The sequence below is a fragment of the Grammomys surdaster genome, unplaced genomic scaffold, assembly GCF_004785775.1.
Source record: "Grammomys surdaster isolate TR1022 unplaced genomic scaffold, NIH_TR_1.0 125756, whole genome shotgun sequence".
Taxonomy (NCBI): Eukaryota; Metazoa; Chordata; class Mammalia; order Rodentia; family Muridae; genus Grammomys; species Grammomys surdaster.
In genome coordinates this window covers 693,023-713,796 of record NW_021620588.1, presented here as the reverse complement: position 1 = coordinate 713,796, position 20,774 = coordinate 693,023, and the positions used below count along the sequence as shown (strand labels likewise).

At 49.4% G+C, this 20,774-nt stretch overlaps 1 protein-coding gene across 4 annotated transcripts in view; it reads right to left on the bottom strand.

Annotated features, from left to right (window-relative positions):
- The window catches only part of Atp2b2 (ATPase plasma membrane Ca2+ transporting 2), a 156,342-nt gene that overhangs the window by 33,504 nt on the left and 102,064 nt on the right, over positions 1 to 20,774 (bottom strand). For 2 of the 4 annotated variants that reach the window (XM_028788637.1, XM_028788639.1), the window contains 4 exons: positions 17,404 to 17,445; positions 16,514 to 16,693; positions 14,188 to 14,402; positions 8,908 to 9,150 (listed from right to left, as the gene is read on the bottom strand). In XM_028788637.1, coding sequence (XP_028644470.1) covers positions 8,908 to 9,150; positions 14,188 to 14,402; positions 16,514 to 16,693; positions 17,404 to 17,445 — 680 coding nt within the window. The remainder of the gene's footprint in view (positions 1 to 8,907; positions 9,151 to 14,187; positions 14,403 to 16,513; positions 16,694 to 17,403; positions 17,446 to 20,774) is intronic. The other 2 variants (XM_028788640.1, XM_028788638.1) reach the window with 1 other exon arrangement.

The window sequence follows — 20,774 nt, the reverse complement described above, 5'->3', positions numbered from 1 at the left end:
CTGGTGTGAAGTGTGTGCTTGTATGTGCTGGTGTGAGGTGTGTGGTGATGTGAGCTTGCTGATGTGAGGTGTGTGCTTGTATATGCTGGTGTGAGGTGTGTGCTGGTGTGAGGTATGTGCTGGTGTGAGGTGTGTACTGGTGTGTGCTAGTGTGAGGTGTGTGCTGATGTAAGGGTTCAGGTGTGTAGTGTGGAACACAGGCTGAAGAGTTGGATGCTGGGATTACTAGCTCTGTCAGAACTCGGATCCCCATCTGGGGTCCTTTACTCTTGACATCTTTCCCCAGAGGTCCTGTTTGTAAAAGATGAAAAGCAGGATTGCTGCTGAGTTTAATATGGTGGCTCCTATCATTTCACCCACCCCAAGCCACCATCTCCTTCACGCCTGCCAAGTCCCTTCTTGGTTTTTCCACACTGAAGAGGTCTTGGCCAGAGGCTAGCTGCAGCATGTGGTCTGACTAGAAGCCTCTGAGACTCCCTGGAGATAGACTGGACCCTGGCTTTGAAGCCAGGACCTGGTTCAAGGGCATCTCTACCTCCCATGGGCACCTCACTCTCCCTCAGCCTCCCTATCCTCAGCCTCCCTATCCTCAGCCTCTCTATCCTCAGCCTCCCTATCCTCAGCCTCCCTATCCTCAGCCTGGCCCCGTAACTCATGGTGATACAGTCAGTAGACCCCTTCTACCATCTAGGCAAGTTCCTCAGGCTCCCTGGTCTGGTGGCACAGTAGCCATTTTAGGAACAGGCACCCTGGGACTTCTAACAAGGCACAGCTGGGCTCATCTGTTTAGAAACGACCTTGTCAGGGCGACATTCCTTCTGATCTGGGTTGGACTCCGGAGAGATTCATTTTCTCTCCGCAGTTCATGGAGGTTCTGAGTTCTCACATGGCTTCAGCTGTGTAATATTCAAATGTTAAGTACCAGGCCTGCCGGCTTGGAAGAGCCCACATCTGCCCAGGAGCATCCACTAAGGCAGGAGCGAACGTGGGCGGAAGAGCGCAGCTTCCCAAGAAGGCAGAGAGCCGTTTGAATCAGAGGAAAGCCATTTCCATTGGAACACTTGGCTGTGTCTCTGAGAAGGGCAGGGTGACAAGAAGCCAGAAGTCTTGAGGTTCAAAGAGCCGGAGTCTACAAAGGCAAAGGCCTGTGTGGAAAGAGCTTTTGATAGGATTTCTGAGACAGGGAAGCAATTTGTGACAAAAAGATGACTCATGCAGCTTTCCTTGGAGGTCAAGTCTAGATCGTATCTATGCACGGTAAGAGTGGAAGGAAAACACTGCCCCCCTCTGCTCTGTTCTCTGAAGGGATGGAGCTTGAGGCTGCCCTGCAGAGCCTCTCCCAGCCTCCCCACCTGCCTCCCCAGCCCCCCCACACCCTCTGTCTGTACCTTGGTGGGTCTCCTGAGGATTAGGGCTTGGGGAGACTATCAGACACTCATGGGTGGCCTGAAAACCCCTTATTCTGAGGTTCATCTCTCATTCTCATGTTTCCAGAACGAGTATCTCTAGATTTGACGGTCTCTGTGGGGCTATACTTGTCTGGAATGCCATGGCCCCTCTGCCTCTCAGAGGGCTCCTCTGCCTTCTCTGGGGACCCTCTGTTATGTAGTGGCCAGGAGCCACTGTAAACCTCTGATCCTTGTCTTAAGACCTTCTAGAGTCCTGGGACTACAGGTGTGAGCATCACATCTAGTTCACACAATGTTGGGGATTGAATCCGAGGCTTCCTGAGTGCAGGGCGAGCATGTAGAGAGAATTTCTTATGTGATGTATGGAAGCATCCCTGTCAATAAAATCCTGTTGGCCTATTAGCTTAGGCAGGGAGTAGGGAGGTGGAAATTCTGGTACAGAGAGGAGTTCTGGGATAGTCAGGTGTGGGAGGGATTAGTCCCAAACTCTGAGGAAGATGGTCACGTGAACCTGAGGAGAGGTAACCGACCACGTGGTGGGGATTAGAATAGAATACATGGGATAACTCAGTTACGAGCTAGTGGGAACAAGCCAAAGCGTTTGGCCTAGGCAATTATTCATAAATAATTCACTCTCTCAGAGTCGTTATTTCAGGAACTTGTGTGCGGGTGGAAAAGCCTGTGGTTACAGGAGCACTGTACCAGCTGAGCTGCTCCCCAGGCTCTGCTTGTTTGGCTTCTAAAGAATAAAAGATACAAGCAAATCAAGAGGTCTCTGGATCACTGAATGCAGCTCTCTATCCAAAGGCAGTTTTGGAGGAGACCAGTTTAGCAGTCGGGAGGCAGCAGTTGAGGCCTGGTGCTGCCTTCGTCTGGATCTGGGGTTGACGTCTACATCTTGCTGCCATGGAAAGAGGTATGGGGATTCCTGAGACTCCTCCCACCTCATTCTCACTCATTCACTGGTCAGTGTAGCCGTCCACCTATGCACATCCACCCACCTGTGCAGTCTTCCTCACCTCAATCCATCCGGTCACTCACCCATGCTCATCCACCCATCCATGTTTTACATTCACTGATTCCTATTCATCATTCCAACCATCTACCCACCTACCCATATCCATCTATCCATCTATCCTTATCCAACCATTCATGTTCCCACATCTATCCTACCTAACCATCTACATCCATTCAACTACCTATGCACTTAGAAGAACCCATATCTAGCCATCCATCCATCCATCCACCCACCCATCCATCCATCCATCCATCCATCCATCCACGCATCCGTCCATCCATCCATCCATCCATCCATCCATCCATCCATCCATCCACGCATCCATCCATCCATCCATCCATCCATCCATCCATCCATGCATCCATCCATCCATCCATCCATCCATCCATCCATCCATCCATCCATCCATCCATCCACGCATCCATCCATCCATCCATCCATCCATCCATGCATCCATCCATCCATCCATCCATCCATCCATCCATCCATCCATCCGTCATCCGCACATCCATCTGCACACGTATGTCCATTTATCCAACAGTCCATCCATCTGCCCACCATATCCATCCATTCATTCCCCACTCAGATTCATCAATCCACTCAGCATCCATCAAAATCCATTCATCCCTCATCTGTCCACTCACAACCTTCCATACATCCACTTACCTACCCGTAGCCTCGCTTCCTCCCTCCCTCCCTCCCTCCCTCCCTCCCTCCCTCCCTCCCTCCCTCCCTTCCTCCCTCTCCTTCACTCCACCGATCATACATTTATTTCCCTGTGAAGTCACTTATCCCACCTCCATCTATTTCTCAGTCATCTATTCCAGTGGACCAGAGGTTACTTAACTGCTGTTCACTGTCAAGGAGCATACAGCCGTCAGGAGACACCAAGGACACAGAACAGCTTTTCACATGGAGGGTTGAACAGCATGTAGGGGTCATGCCCTGGCCAGGGCCCTGTGTCCTTAGCCAAGATTTAATCCCAGTCCCAGTGGAGAGACACCGTATCTTTCCTGCCGTGTCCTTTTGCATGTTTCAGTCTGTCCTTCAGTGTGGAGCATCAACCTTGGCTTGTAGGGTAGATGCATGTGCTGGGTAGTTTTAATTTGACATGGACAGATGTCATTTGAGAAGAGAAACTTTTCATGTCTTTGTTTTTTGTTTTTAAAAGACAGGGTTTCTCTGTATAGCTCTGGCTATCCTGGAACAAATTCTGTAGACCAGGCTGGCCTTGAACTCAGAGATCCATCTGCTTCTGCCTCCTGAGGGCTGGATTTAAAGGTATGTATCACCATACCTGGCTTGGGAAAAGGGACTTTCAGTTGAAAAAAGTGCCTTCATAAAGTTGGCCTACAGGTGTATGTATAGTTCATCTTCTTTTCTTTTTTGTTTTTTGTTTGTTTGTTTGTTTGTTTTCGAGACAGGGTTTCTCTGTGTAGTCCTGGCTGTCCTGGAACTCACTCTGTAGACCAGGCTTGCCTCGAACTCAGAAATCCGCCTGCCTCTGCCTCCCAAGTGCTGGGATTAAAGGCGTGTGCCACCACTGCTCGGAGTAGTTCATTTTCTTAATGATTAATGTGGGGAGGGCCAGCACATGGTAGGAGCTGGTGGTCCTGGGTTCTATTAGAAAGCAGGATGAGCAAGCCAGGAGTGAGCAAGCCAGTGAGCAGTACCCCTCCATGGCCTCTGCATCAGTTTCTGCCTTGACTTCCTTCAGTGGTGGGCTGTTACCAGGAAGTAAGCTGAATAAACCCTTTCCTTCCCAAGTTGCCTCTGGTCATAGTGTTTTATCACAGCAATGGAAACCAGTGAAGACAATGGACTTTTATCTCTTCTTGGGGTTCACCCGGACCAGGAAAGGAACTCCCAAGATACCCTTAGCCTTATGTGGATGGAAGGGCCTAGGTGTGAAGCTGACCCTCTGAACTCCAGGCCGTTTCCGAGCCCAGCACAGGGGGTGGGGTATGTTGGTTGGAGCTTCTAATATGGGCCTTCTGATGGAGCAGGTATCTTTAAGGCCTGGTTTTGCCTCTAGCTGCCTGTCAGGGTTTGGGAAAGATCCCTTGGTGACCAGAGCAATGCCCAGTGTCTGATTGTTTCTCAGCCTCTGCTTTATTACCAATGGAGTGCTCTGTGGAGTGCTCTTAGTGAGGTGACTCACTGATGAATCCTGACAGCAGTTCTATTGCATGCCAGGTCTTGAGCTGGCACCTGCCACTCACAAACTCGCTGCCTCCCACAATCCAATCTTTCCCCCTGAGACACTGAGGAGTAGAGAAATTGAAGAACTTTCTTCATTCACACCGTTAGAGAGGGGTTTGAAGCCAGGCCAGAATAGGCATCTTAACCACTACCCACGTATACCATTAGCTCCAATGATAATGGATGTTAGGCCATGGCAAAGAGAGACTGTACGGACAGAGAGCATTGTTTTGGAAAGACCCAGAAAGATAGGCACAGGGGTCCTTGGGTGCCAAACTTTGTGACACAGCAAGGGAACCTGATGCCCAAGAGGTAAATGACCTCCTGAGTTGTGTTACAAATCTAGTACCCCAGGTCCTGGGTTCTGGTGAGAATGAAGATATTCCAAAGCAGTGGTCTCCAACTTTCCTAATGCTGTCTCCTTTTATACAGTTCCTCATGTTGTGGTGACTCCCAACCATAAAAGTATTTTCATTATTATTTCATAATTGCAATTTTGCTACTGTTATCAATTGTAATGCAAATATCTGATATTCAGGATATCTGTCCTTCAATCCCCAAAGGTGTCATGACCCATAGGTTGAGAACCATTGTTCTATAGGGACACATGTGCCCCTCCCTTTGGCTTATCAAACTATGACACATGTGAAGAAACTGGAAATTTCTCCAGGATTCTTAGACTATGAGAAGAAAAAGGCCGAAGCCCGATGCTAGCCAGGGGGTGCGGGAGTTGTTTTCTGAAAAAGATCGCACACAGTTCTGACTTGTCAGACCCTTGCATGAAAGGCTGGAGCCCAGACAATGATGGATCTCTGATGGGAGTGGTGGGGGGGATGACTCCCTGACCAGGGCTATCTAACTATGAATACTACCCTTTGCCTTCTATTAAACAAACCTCATGTCAGGGCTTGGGGTAGGACCGGGCCTCCTTTTTCTTCGCTTCTCAATATGGCCACATTGGACGAACGTCTCCTCTCCTGCTTTCCTCTACTAAGTTTGTCTTTGACTGGACTCCTGAGGATGACGGGGCAAACCTGGCCTGCCAGTATGTAGACTCTGACCCTCTAGTTAACATGGCTTCTTCCCCAGCCTTGGCAGCTGCACCTTCACCCTGGGCAGACTGGTGACTTCCGACCTTGATGCCACCTACACACAGCTACAGCCCATCTTATCTAATGACACCACCCGAGTTCCCTACCAACCTCTAAATTACTGCTCCACGGAGATTCACCACTGTAGCCAGAGGCTTCCCTGCAGTCCTCTAGACAGATCCCCAACACTCCTGACTATAAAGGACACACAGGGATCTCATTCCAAGCCCACTCCATGGGGCTGTGCCCGCATGGCCACCCTCCACCACCCTGCTCTGGGACTTCCTGCTCCTCTCTGCCAAATATACAGGACAAAATCATAAGCAGTGTCGCCTTAGTTTTGGAAAGCTCTGGGAAAGAAATAAAGCTTCACTAATCTCCCTTGCTTCCGAATTGGGGAAAAGGAGATATGGATGTTGTCATTTTTGGTATCCTTTCCCCCTCGGTGTTCCATTACACATGCCCTCCGACCTACTTCCCCCCCCCCCCCTTGTCACTTTGCTTCCCTTAGCCTGCAGTCCCAGCATGGCAGGGATGGCTGCTCGGCTGGTGGGAGTGCAGAAGCTGCCTCCTCCTTCCTTCACCTGCTCCGGCCCACTGCTGCTGACTCTCAGGCTCCTCAATAACAAAGCACTTCTGGTGGCTCCTACTGAGTCACGCTGATGCACCCCTCTGGGACAGGAGGGGAGGTCAGGTTTCCAGTGCATTTGAAGGGTTTCTCAGCTGCACAGAAACACCCTACAGCTGGGCAACAGAGAACATCTGCATGAGAGAAGTCTTGTTAACTACCAAGAGGCCACCAGTGCTTCTCAACCAAGCAGGGATCTCAGCACAGGCCAGTTAGCTGAGACAGGGAGTTACTTCTCATGGGGGTGGTGGTGCAGGGGGGATGTTTCTGTAACCAGGAATGACAGCATCCTCTGAGAGGCACCCTTGTGAAATGATCACCCTGATTCCTCTCTCTGAACCCAGGCTTTCCCTAGCACTTCCCTATGAGAGCGGCATTGACCACCCCATTCAGACTAATCTCCTGATGCACATACACTGACCAACCCAATATGACAAATACCATAGCGGCAGATCCTAGCCAGGCTCTCTGGAGTTTCAGTTCCCTGCTGCCATTCTGACTAGACCTGACTAACCCAGCAGGGGAGGCAACAGCTGTAGAGCAGAGCTAAATTAGCCTGGGCCTAGTGCTACCCGTCCCTATCAGCACAGCTGTCCACCTGAACTGAGAGGCATGAGTGTTAGCATTCTGTCTAAACTCCACCCTCATAGTTACCTGGCAATAGCCGGGTATGCTCCTCCCTGCAGTTACCTGACAACAGCCAGGTAGGCCTGGCCCACTATAAAAGGGGCTGCTTGCCCCCTTCTCCCGCTCTTGCTCTCTCTTGATCTCCTGCTCTCTTGCCTTCTTGCTCCCCCTCTCTCCCCTTGCCCCTTCCCCCTTCCCTTCCTCCTCTCTCCACGTGCTCATGGCCAGCCTCTACTTCTCTACTCTCTCTCCTTCTCTCTACCTCTTCTACCCTCTTAACTCCCCTCCCCATGCCCTGAATAAACTCTTTTCTATACTATACCATCGTGCGGCTGGTCCCTCATGGGGAAGGGATGTCTCAGCATGGGCCCGCTGAGATATCCTCTCTCCCATACCTCTCCACACACCCATAGAACATAGATTATAAGCACATCCATGAGGAAGGCCAAGAGAGGTGGGATGAGGCTCAGCTTGGATGCTCAGTGTCTACCCACAGGGTCAAGGTCTCCTGCCAAACCCACAGATGCTCACGGCGCACAGATGAAATGGCACAGTAGAACCCATGCGGAACCCATTTCAATCCCTCTCTTGATGACTGAGACCCAGCACAGGGTAAATGCTAAGAAATGGCTATTTTTCTGCAGTTAGGATGTAAGGACAAGAAATAAAGCCTGCAGATCTTCAATGTCCATGCAACTCAGCGCAGGGCTGTTTAGTTATACACCCTCTGCCCTTTAAATATGAACCTCATGTCAGGACCCTGAAGATGAGCATGGGGTGAAGTTTCTAGATCTCTTTGCTCTTCCTGATGTGCCTACAGGGAATAAGTCTCCCCACTTTCTGCTTTTCTCTCTTAGTTGGTCTTTAGCTGGATTACTGAGAACAGGTCACCAAACTTGGCTTGAAAGGAGGCTGTCAGGGCCCAGGCTCTGATGTACTTATTTTTGTGTTTGTGCATTGGTGTGCGTGGGTGACGGCATGTGTGCAGGCAGATGTGCAGATACACACACATATGCTGACAGCCAGATGACACCAGGTGTTTTCCTCAGGAGTCCTCCTCCATGCTTTTTGAGATGGCATCTCTCACTGTCCTGGAGCTTGATAAGCAGGCTAGGCTGCTGGCCACTGAGCCCCAGGGACCCCAGTGCTGGGGTTATAGGTGTGCTCACCCGCACCCCGCCTGTGTATGCCATGGCCTGCATGTGGAGGTCAGGGGATAATGTTTGGAGTCTGTTCTCTCTTTTTGCTGTAAGAGGACTGGAGAGTGAACATGCTGGTTGGGCTTGGCAGCAAGCTCCTTTAACTCAGTGAGCTGCCTCACTGGCCCATAGACCTGGCGTTTAAAAAGTGTGTTGGAGTTTTGAACTCAGGGCCGTGCGTATGTAAGACAATTGCTCCACCTACACCATCTTCCGAGTCCTCTTCATACTTCAGAGCCAGCACTGATTGAATCAATGGGAGCCTGGAGTCTGGTTGCACAGAATGCAGACTCTATACAGCTGTCTGAAGCTCTGACTTGAAGTAGTTAGATACGTGGCAAAGGCTAACCAATTATGGCTGGATGTGGTGGCACACACCTTTGATCCTAGCACTCAGGAGGCAGAGGCAGGCAGAGTTTTGAGTCTCGGGCCAGGGCTGTGTACTGAAATCATGTCTCAAAAAAGGTGTTTACTTATTTGTTTTTTAAAGTGTGTGTGTGTGTGTGTGTGTGTTGAAGGGGTCAATGGCAGGATTTAAAAAATAAGTATGTAAGTCACAGCAATCATCAATGAACAACGACGACAACGACAACAACAACAGTTTCTTTTGGTTTCACACACATTGCGGCCACACTAGTAGAAGGCCAAGCCGAGCTGCCTCTTTTGTGAGCCGCTCAGAATCAGCAGCTGACCCAGGTGCCCTGCTATGGAGGATGCTCCCATGACTACTTACGAGGATCTTGGTGGTGTAGGCGCTGTTGATGGCAATGGCGTTGACCAGCAGCTCCAACGTTTTGGCATTGATGGAGCTGGGATCAGGGATCTCCTTGTAGTGAACATCACCGACATAGGCCTGTACCACGGTCATGCGGTTGGTGGTCAGCGTGCCCGTTTTGTCCGAGCAGATGGCTGTGGCATTGCCCATGGTCTCACAGGCATCCAGGTGGCGTACCAGGTTGTTGTCCTTCATCATTTTCTAGAGAGTGGATAAGTGAGAGGGAAACCAAGAGGAAGAGAGAGACAGTGAGGGGACTCCTGGACCTCAGCCTCCTTTTAACCTTCTGTGTGGGCAAATGATCTCTGGGCTTCTTTAGCCTCGCATGTGAGTCTCCTTTTTAATTAATCATTTGGACCATTTAAATTTTGATATCTGAATTTATTAATTTTCACCACACAAGTCACTCATTTTCTATTTTGGGAACAGGGTCTCATGCTGCACAGGTTGACCTGGGGCTAGCAATCCAGCCAAGGATAACCTTGAACTCATGATCCTCCTGTCTCTGTCTCCTAAGTGCTGACATTACAGGTGTGCACAACCATACCTGGCTTCATCTGTATTTATAAAAACAAAACCATTAAAAAAAAGATTTATTTAGTTTATGTGTATGAAAGTTGTTTTTTTTTTTTTCTTTTTTCTTTTAGGTTTTTCGAGACAGGGTTTCTCTTGTAGCCCTGGCTGTCCTGGAACTCACTCTGTAGACCAGGCTGGCCTCAAACTCAGAAATCCGCCTGCCTCTGCCTCCCAAGTGCTGGGATCAAAGGGGTGCGCCACCACTGCCCGGCTGTGTATGAAAGTTTTACCTGAACCACATAAGTGCCTGATATCCACAGAGGTCAGAAGAGGGCCTCAGAGGCCCTGGGACTGGAGTTACAGATAATTGTAAACTACCGTGGGGGTGCTGAAGCTGAGCCTTCTGGGAGAGCAACCAGTGCTCTTAACCTCTGAGCCATCTCTCCAGCCTCCTCATCTACATTCTTTATGGGAAAAATAGTAGAAAAGATGTAAAAGAATAAAGCTGGGCTATCCCTAATTATTCCTAGCTTACTGTAAGTAGCCTCTCCTCATTTGGTTCTGAATTTCTCAAAGGCTTTCCTGCTGCTTGCTGAGAAGTCCACCAATTTCACCCTAAGTAGATAGATTTAGGATAGATATGTGCTTATAGATACAGGGAAATATCTGTAAAAATCTGAAAATAATAATGTCATTGTCACTAGGTGATAGAGAAGACTTTTATTGACTTCTTCAAGTCACCATTTCTGTGATGAACACTTACTATAGTGTGCATAATAAAACCATGTTTGTGTGTGAATTTGAGTGTGTGTGTTTATGTGTGTGAGTGTCACCTGCGTATGTGTGAGATAGTCAAAGGAGCCTCCTGTGTGGCTCTCTGCTCTACCTACTTGAGACAGAGTCTCTCCCTGAACCTGGAGCTCTCTGCGTTTTTGGCTAGACTGTCTGGTCAGGAAGCCCCAGTCACCTTCCAGTTTGCCTGCTCTAAGTGTGGGGGCGGGGTAGGGATACATGCACACACAGCTGTTTACATGGGCACTGAGAGTCTGAACTCAGGTCCTCGGGCTCACACACATCGAACACTGTTACCCACAGAACCATCTCTGTAACCCCCAATTAACACACACACACACACACACACACACACACACACACACACACACACGAGAGACAGAGAGAGAGAAAAGGGAAAATTAAAGGCTAGTCAGATGGCCCAGCAGATTGTCACTTGCTGTGACTCAGATGGTGGAAGGCAAGAACTGACTCTCTAAGTTATCCTCTGACTCCCAAAGTGCCCTGTGACATGCATGCATCCATGCATGCACACACACACATGCATGCACTAGTGTAATACAAAAGAAGATGCATGTAAATTACTACACGTACAATACAAGAGAAAATGCACGTCTCACTTATCAACATCTTTTTCTTTTTAAATTTGTAGTACCATCCTACTGGACCAATTAGGATTTATTTCCTTCTATGTACCTTTTCTTCTGACCCAGTTCTATACTCCTAACTTCTCCTAGATTCTCCCTCAAAAAATGAAAATGACATCATTCTCAGACAGGCCTTGCTGACGTGTTGACCCCATGTCACAGGAATTTGTTCCTAGGGCAAAATCAAGTGGAGTCTGCGCCTATGGATTTGGTTTCCTTCATTCTTGTCTGCCAGCAGTAACCCTCTATTACAAGGTTAAAAGAATACAATTGGACCATTTAAATAGATACTTATGTTACTAAAATGGAATACTGGTAGGATAAAAGGCTATTGTGTTTCCTTTCATATAATTTTCCATAGTAGCTCCAATAAGTGTACAGTGAGTGTCTGGTCAATGGCAATCTGTGTTTGCAACATGCTTTCCAGTGTATTTTCTGGTATTGTTCTATAAGAATCCCAAGATCCTTATAGACCTGGGAGGAGCCTGGAAATCCACTTTACAATTGATAAATTCCAGGCAAAGTGAACTGAGCAAGATTACCTGTGTGGTGAATGAAGACGAGTTTGAGCCCAGCTTCACCAAGCCTACCAGCTCCACCTAACCTACCAGCTCAGCCTAACCTGGCAGTCTGGCTCATTCCACACACCAGTCCACCTGCCCTACTGAAGGAGCATTGGCCCTTTAAGAATCTCTTTGGAAGCTAGGTGTGGTGACACATTCCAGCACTTGGGAGATAGAGGCAGGAGGATTGTTGTTAAGTTCAAGGCCAGCCTGGGCTGCACAGTGAACCTCTATGACAAACAAAACAAAATTCAAATCAAAACGCATAAAAAATCTCTCCTCAGGACTGTCTGGCATGGTTGTTAGTATTCTGTCTAAACTCCACCTCCACAGTTATCTGGCAACACGCAGGTATGCTCCTCCCCACAGTTACCTGGCAACAGCCAGGTAGGCTTGCCCACTATAAAAGGGGCTGCTTGCCTCCTCCTCTCCCTCTTACTCTCTTACTCTCTTGCCTCTAGCTTCTCCTCGCCCTTCCTCCCTTCCCTTCCCCCTCTCTCCATGTGGTCATAGCCGGCCTCCTCTTCTCTCCTCTCTCTCTCCTCTTTCTCCACCATCTTCTCCCATTTCTCTCCCTACCTATGCCCTCTGCCTTGAATAAGCCCCCTCCCCTTTGGAATCGTTTGGTCTGGTGTTGTCTGTTCCAAGATGCTCACCGAAGTCTAACAATGGTAGCTGCTGGGGATGAGGGACACTTAAAGTCTGGTCCAAAGTGTGTGAGAGATGCTAGATTTTAAAGACATCATCAAACAGGTAACCAAAGGTAACATTTCTTGTGTTGGTTATGTGTTGGATTGTTGATAACTTGGATGTAAGTTTGAGTTAAATTTGTATAATTAAGATTAATGTTACCTGTTTTTGAGACAAGGTCTCAAGTATTTCAGGCTGATCTTGAACTTGCTGTGTTCAAGATGACCTTGGACTTCTAATTTTCCTGCCCCAGTTCACAAGTATTGGGATCACAGGTTGTGTAGTTCCATGCCCGGTTTATGTGGTACTGGGGATCAAATCCAGAGTCACCTGCATGCTGGGGAATCTTTCCTACCACTGAGCTATACCCCTAGTCACATTTTCTAGTCCACTCATATGTACAATATACCTGCCCATACGGGTGCAAGTGGAGCCTAAAGATTGATATCAGGTGTCTTCTCTGCCTTGTTTTTTGAGACATGGTTTCTCACTGAACCTAGACATTGGCATGTCAGCTAGATTGGCTGGCCAGCTTTCAGGATCTGCATGTGGGTCCCTCCTGAACTGGGGTCACAGCACTGGGGTGACAGGTACATGTGTCCAGGCCTGACCTTTATGTGGGTGCTGGGATCTGACCTTGGGTTTTCACACTCACACGGCAAGCACTTTACACATGGAGACAGTTCTCTGGCTCTATTTTTTAAAAGTCAGTTATTGGGGCATTTAAAATGACATGTCTGGATTGTGTGGTATTCCTCTTGGGAGGAACTGATGTACCTACGTGCTCACTACTGTGCTCATGTGGTTTTGCCAGTCACATGACTCGAGATGACCAAACTGGAGATAAAAACTTCAGAAGATGCTCAGGCTTAAAACTGTTGGTTCATGATGTCCCCAAAACAGCTTTGCTGAGCTTCACAGAGACTCTGAGCTCAGTGGTGTGGCAATGGGGACCTGATCATGGTCATGTAAGAGTTATCTTTGGCAGGCAGAGCCTGGGCCCTTGAGGAACACTGTGTTATAACCTGCTTGGGCTTTGGTTTGTGGGAGGGGGTTTCTTTGAGAACTGTAAGAGGAGGGGCTGATAAACACTGCATCCCTTACACAGAACTGCCACTTGCTGCCCTTGTGGGAGATGACTCTATATGAAATTACACCACAGGGTGCAGTCCAAGTTCTGGCAGGGAAACCAACACTCGCCTTACCCTCTGGCTGAGTTGCCAATGTCTCAGAGTGAAAGCCTTCTTAGTGACAGCTTGATGTTGGGACCCTGGGTAAGAAGGATGGGAAACCCCAAGGAAGAGGAAGAACACGAGTAGGTAGGACAATCTGGTAGTGGTACCCTGGGCCAGATTTGTAGTATGTAGGCTCTCTGATGGCCAGGTTACACGGGTGCTTAGGGAAGGTCCTAGAGTCCCACCTGGCCAGCAAACATCCAGGTGGTACATCATTTAACAGCTGGTAAATCTCCTCCTGTTTTCAACAACCCCTGTCTGAAGTGTAGCAGCTTCCTGTGTGGTTTTGCTCATGCCCTAGGGCATGTTGAGTTTGGTGGGTAGGGTTGTGATGGCTTGCACACTGATGTCTACCTTTGACAGTCTGCAGTATTGTAGCCTCGGGCTTGCCAGTTAAGTGATCTATCACCGAGCCATATCCCAGTCCCACTTTATTTTGTAAGTCTGAGTTGTCAATACGGATCTAGACAGTTTATATTAGGTATAGATTTTTGGCTTCTTTTTGAGAAAAATTCTGAAGGTCTGGTCAGCCAAAGTTGCATCCCCATAAAGCCATGCTTTGCTGAGCTTGAATAATGAGGGCTCCTGTGTGGCCAGGGCCTCGCTCTTGGTTTGCATTATCCTTCTGAAGGTGTCTGAATCTGGGGGGACTTGCTCACACACTCTCTCCAAGTCCAAGTTGCAGTCACACACTATTTGTAGCCCATCTTCAATTACTAGCACCACGCCCTCCCTGGCTCCCTGACAGCCCCAGCTGGGATTGCTTCAGGTGCCCAACACTGCATCTTCTCTTACCTTCACGGAATAGGCCAGTGAGATGGTGACAGCCAGAGGGAGGCCCTCGGGCACAGCAACCACCAGCACCGTCACACCAATGATGAAGAACTTGACAAAGTACTGTACGTAGACAGGTGTGCACTCGGTCAGCCACGGCTTCTTGTTGACCACGAAGGTGTCCACGGTGAAGTAGAGCACCAAGATGATCACTGTGATGGCTGACATTACCAGGCCTGTGACATGGGGACATGGAGACACCTGCTCAGAGGGCTTCCAGAGGGTGGGGGGGGGGTGAGATGTTCACTAAGCCGCTTCTGGAGGCCTCTTGGGAAGACCTCTGCTCATCTGCTAGCTGTTCTTCCTCTGTGGCCGGGAGCCTTGCTTTGATTCTCAGGGAGCCTCAGTTGCCTCTTCTGTACAATGAGGCATAGGGGGCAGATTTCCCTCCTGGGGTTTTGTAATGCTCATGTGGAAATGCAGGTAAAGTACCTAGCATGGTTGCCTGCCCACGTGACACTCAGCCACACTAAAAACATGTGGCTAGGGAACATATCCGTACATCAAGAGCTCTCTACAGCTGCTACACTGTAAAGAGGAAAGGTGGAATCTTTTACTCATTCACTCAACAAGCACCTCCGGGCACCTGTGATACGGCAGGTGCGTGGTGCTTCATCTAGGACACAGAGATCTGGCAACCACAAAGACAGTGTGTATGTGCCACCATTATAGACACGGATTGATGCTGTGAGGACAAAATGCCAGGAAGTCGTGGCTGAAGATGTGGCTGCTGTAGCTAGCATGACCAGGGTGCCGTCTTAGAGGAGGTGATATGCGAAAAGACATCAAGCATATGTGTTGTTCTTGGGGAGAGTGTCCCAGTTGGAGAGAACAGATTTTTTTTGGATGAGGGAACAGGGGCTCAGCTAGGGAAATGACTGGCTAGGGTAATGCTGTAGATCAACATTACCTGCCTAACTCTGACCTGCCTCAGTTGCCCACAAAGGTATTCCGGGGGCCGTGCCTACCAGCTTTCTCTGATGGAGGAGGGGTAATGGTAAGGGTCCATGGGTAAAACCTTCCCAAAAAGATACCCATGATCCCTTGGCTGATGTATGGGGTCTCAAGGCTCAGGTAACTGCATGGTGGATGTGTCCTGTCTTGTCGCTTGTGGTCTAGAGGTCCCATGAGATGAAGCAAAGACTAGGAATTCTCCACGATTTACAAAACTCTGGCTTTCCACCATCTCTGATCTGCATTTCTTGCTTAGTAGACTCGGCTTGGAGTTGCCCATCTATAAATCCCTGGCCACCAGGCATTCAGCCCAGAGCCCAGGATGCCTGTGAACTTTATCCCTGGCAGGGTGGATCGGGGACGGAGGTCCTTAGAGGCCAAGAGATTGTCATCACTTAGTTTCTTGGTTCCTTAGTGCCACCCGCTACTGTGGAATCGCTTGCCTCTGACAGCAACAGCAGGGAAGGGGGAAATCCCTGGCTCACATCTCCCCACCCCAGCTCCAGCTGCGGAGCTTCAGAGCCTGGCTCTATCCCTGCCTGACAGCCGCAGGGGCGGGAAGCCAGCTCAGAGAGAGCTGTCACCAGGTTTAAATATAGACCGTTGAGCCTATAATTTGCAGCTGTCCCCTGCTGTGCTGTCTTTAATTAGAAATGGAGACAGCTACAGAGGCCTCAGTAGCCAGGTGGGAGGTCTTGCCTTTCATACATCCTCAGTGCAAGGGGAGGTCAAGGCTGTGTGGCAGGTCTGGGGCTCACCTTGCAGCTGGGCTTGGTTCCCTGGGCCAGGAGACTGCCACAGCTATCACCTGCAGCTAACATCTCAGTTGGGAAGCCTGGGTTGCTCGCTAGAGCTCAGATAAGTCCTGCATGGGCTCCTGGCGCTGCCCCCAGCCCCTTCAGTCCTTCTGCACTATAGCTAGGGTGGGCATTATCAAGTCCAAATCCATTCTGGCTCTCTCTTGCTGTTATCTCTTCCATATTTCCCTGCTGTCCTCAGGATAAAGTCTGCCATCTGGAACTATAGGCCATACAGGGTATGATGTCTGCCACTATATAAGCCACAGGCTAGGTCCCCTGTCTACACAGTCATCTTTAATTCTCAAAGCAACCTGCCTTCCTGTAACAAAAACTTATCCCCATTTACAGAGGAGTAGGCAGGGACTCGGAGGTGGGGGAAAGCTGCCAGCCCAAATCCTCAGAGCTGTGGCAGTCTGTTTGCAGAGAGGGGCTTCATATATCCAGAGCAGGGCAGGCCCCCAGGACCATTGGAATCAAGACAGGACAGAATGGGGCAGTGGTCGTCGGAAGGGAGGTCCCTGCTGTGAACTCACCCGCCTTGCCTATCTGCACAGCCAGCTTGGTGAGCTTGCCCTGAAGCACCGACTTCTCTTTCTTGTGCATGTTGGCTTTCTTCTTGTCATCTGCATCACCGCCCTCCGCGCTCTTCAGAGGCTGCATCTCCATAGCAGCTGCCCCGTCCTGCTGCTTGGCTGTAGGGGCAGAGCATGCATATGCACATAGACACACACATGCAGGTTAGCCTATAGGCCAGGATGCTTAGCACCCACCCTGCCTGCCCAGTAGAAATGCTGATTGCCCCATCTGGGCCCTGCATGGCTGGCAAAGAAGCCTCAGCTAGGACCTGCCCCTTCCAGCTGCAGTGTCTGGGTCCCAGTAGCACCTGGGATCAGAGATACATTTGAGATTCCCAGCAGGACAGGGCTGAACCAAGACTCCACCCTAAATAGACCCTTGACTCTCTCACAATCAGACAGAAAGAGAAGGGCTCCCCTGGGTATCCTTGAGGCCAAGTTGTTGGGTTGCTAGGGAGTTAGCCATAGTAAGGACACACAGCATGGCTTAAAAAGTAAGTACGGTGTCCCAGGCACAAGTGTCAAGTCCCCATCTCCAGTCAAGGGATCCTTGTCATTATGGGATGGACAGAAGGACCTACGGCTCTTTTGAGCAGAGGCCAGCCCACCCTCCACCTGTAGTAGTCTCTAAGAGCCAACTTCCAGATCCAAGCTGATAGGTAGGCTTGGGAGATCTTAACCCTGGTATATCCTCTACCTCACTATGACACCTCTTTATCTTACCCAGTATAATGAGAATCATGACTATACCCCAAGAGATGCCAGAGCTCCCCACAGGTGTGTGTGTCTGCCTCTGGCCCCAGTACATCCCTATCTCTGTGTGACTCTAGCCCCATGGCTGCAGTTACCTTTGCTCTGGCTGCCGTCAGCACTGCCATCCTGCATTTTACCTACACAACAGAGAATTTCAACAAACAACAGGCAGCACGGGTCATCACGAGGACGCAACAGACCACAGACACTCATGTCACAGACAGGAAGGGCTAAGGTGCTCAGGGATGCTGAGGAGATCTGGAATGAAGGCCAGCCTGGCCATCGTGTTAGCCACAGAGGTTGTGGGGGTGGAAGGGCTCTTGGTTCTCTTTGGGGCTGGTTGTGGGGGCGTTTCTGTTGGAATAACCTTGGCCTGCAGTGTTTTATAATGAAAAGAATGAGCTGGAAAGTAAAAGGAACCAGAGTGCACACCGAAATCTGAGGGAGGCTCCCAGACTCCCAAACTGAGCCTGGCATGATGCTTATGGATGAAAGGAGGAAAAGGGAAATGTTCAGTCTTTCCTTCCTCCCTCCCTCCCTCTCTTCCTTTTCCCCCTCCCATCCCTTTGCAGAAATAGGATTGGAATCTAGGCATTGTATATACTAGGCAGATGCTCCACCACTGTGCTATAACCCCAGCCCCTTTATGTTTTGTTTTTGAGACAAGGTCTTGCTAAGTGTCTTAGGCTGGCCTGGAACTCATGATCCTGCTGGCTCACCTTTTAGCTACATCACTTTTATTAGAGAGAGAGAGAGAGAAAGAGAGAGAGAGAGAGAGAGAGAGAGAGAGAGAGAGAGAGAGAGAGAGAGAGAGAGAGAGATCAATTTCCTAGAATGGAGAGGAATGGAGGTCAACATGTCCCTTTGTCCCTTGTTTTGGGCTGGGTGAGGCAGACTATTCTTCTAAAGGATATGATGCTAGACACCAAGGACACCCCTGCCTAACATCCTGTAGAGTGTACAGGGCATAGGGTGAGTAAGAGGTCCCCAGAAATGGTCACTGAAGGTCTGTGGGGAATGGCTTGGTCTTGGGAGGAAGGAGTCCTTAAGCAGCAGCTCAGCTTCACAGACAGGCTAGCAAGAGCCAGGGCCTATACTGAGTGCTACTGGTCATACCAGGGCCCAGTGCTGCCCAGTGCAGGGGAAGGGCTGGGTGTGAGGGTTTCTACCTGCCATCAATGCTGCCTGGGAACCCCGGCCCCAGCCTGGGCCACTGCGGGCATGCATGAATGCTGCTTCTTCTTGCCTGAGGCACCTGCTTTCAGCTGTACCTTCCTGTCTACTAGGCCTGCGTCATCCACTGACATTTCCTATAGCTTTGGTCCCTCAGAAGGGGTGGGAGAAGGCTGTCTACCCATGGCATCTACTGCCAAGGTTACCAGGCAGGCTCTAGGTTTACATGGTCTCCATGCCTTCATGCAATGCAGTGGTTCTCAACCTTTCTAATACTATAACCCTTTGTCTCCTCACTACTTCACAACTGTGATGTTGCTACTGTTACAAATCATGATACAAATATCTGATATGCGACACCTAAAAGGGGTCACATGATCGACAGGTCAAGAAACACTGCTAGAGTGTTTATCCCAGTCTCTTCTGAGAAGGATACTCCTGTCAGGCTCCTATCTATAGAGGAGAAACTGAGGCTCTGAGAGGGAGGTGACTGTCAAGGCGATTTGCATTGGAGTGTGAATGTTTCAATGCTGCTGTTTCCTCTGCCAAGACTCCTCTGAGCTCAGGGCAGGTGGCTTGTGGTGGCACTGTGAGAGATTCCTGAGAATCTTGTCTCGACACCAATCAGCCAGGTGGCTTTGCCTCTCCTAGTCTGTTTCTACCTCTGTACAGTGGGGTGATGAATCTAAACTCTGGGAGCACCTGGGGCTTTACATTCATAACAGCCACTTCCAGAGTCCAGCCTTCCGCTGACTGAAGACATTTCTGCCAGTGTCATGTCTTGTCAGGCCCTGCAAGGTCAGGAACAGTGAGAGGAACCATCGACCTTTTAATTTTAAAGATGAGAGAGCTGAGGCCGATGGAAGTCCAGAGGCATCTTGTCTTCACAGAACATCTCCAAATAGCCCTGGAGCTTTGAGATCAGCTTGCTACTGTCACTATGGATGCTTGGTGGGTGATTCAGACAGACCCCACCTCACTAATTGCTATCCATAACTCTCATCAGAGGGCCTCAAACTCACCTGGGGTTTCAGGATAAAGACCCTGGTCCTATTGTAAAATGCTTTCTTTTGGATTAAAAACAGCATGAAGAAAAGTTTTTTTTTCTTTTAGAATAAAATAATAATGGACAACAGTTACTTTTTGTTTCTTATATTAATTTTACTAACTGGGTTAAGGGGTGCCAGAGGACTGGGCTCCCAGAAGCACCTCTGGAATGCCAGAAGGGCTTGTTTTACCTCATATTACCAGATGTCCTAGCTGCTGCATATAGCCATTAAACCCAGTGATTCTCTCTTTTATTGCCATAGCGATTACGCAGCCAGAATCACCACTGCACACACTTGAGGAAGGGAGCTGTGTCTGGGAGCGCTTTGCTGCAGATGGCTTGTTTTGTCAGAAGCAAGGGACTTATTTGAGGCTCTTATTAAACTGGTGCCCACCTGGTCCTACATTGTATCATGGCAGCCAGCCCTCACTGGGGCCCGGAAGATGGGCCCAAGGATGAGAGTGAGAGGAACAAGGATCAGGGGTGAGTGAGGTCTCCCAGGCTCTGCTCTGCATGTATTCTAGATGGACTCATCTTGAACCTGGAAGATCCCTGGACAGATGACAATAGACAAGCTTCGGTGGGGACGGGCTACAGGCTAGGAGACCTTGGAAAAGTCACTTCTCTTCTCTGTGAAATGGGCCCGTGGCAACCAGAGGGATGCTGAGGAAAAACACTCGATGAGCACTGTTTCTATTGACAGTGTGATGTGCATGAGTGTAAAAGAAAATAACGAAATAAAAACAGTGATTATGATGCTTCCAGGACGGGTGGACAGCCCTCCTTTCAGATGTGGAACTGGGAGGGTCACAGTTAGGGAACCACTGCCACCATTTCTGTGGCTGTTATTTTTTCATTTTTTTTCCTATATCACCAAAGTTTGGCTCAGAGAAAAGAGATGAGATCATAGTGGGTTCTCTCTCATTGCCCCAGGTTCAGCCACCAGCTCTTTGTGCTTCCTTCTGGAGTCTGAACAGTGCTACAATTCAAATTCTCATTTCTTGGCTTGGCTTGGGGTCTGATGGCCTGCTTGCCTGCTTTCATTCTTCCTTTGTTTCTTTGTTTTTTTGTTTCCTTCCTTCCTTCCTTCCTTCCTTCCTTCCTTCCTTCCTTCCTTCCTTCCTTCCTTCCTCCTTCCCTCCCCTCCTCCCTCTCTCTCTCTCTACCTGCTTTCTCTCTCCTTTCTCCCTCCCTCCCTCCCTCCCTCCCTCCTTCTCTCCTTCCCTCCCTCCCTCCCTCCTTCCC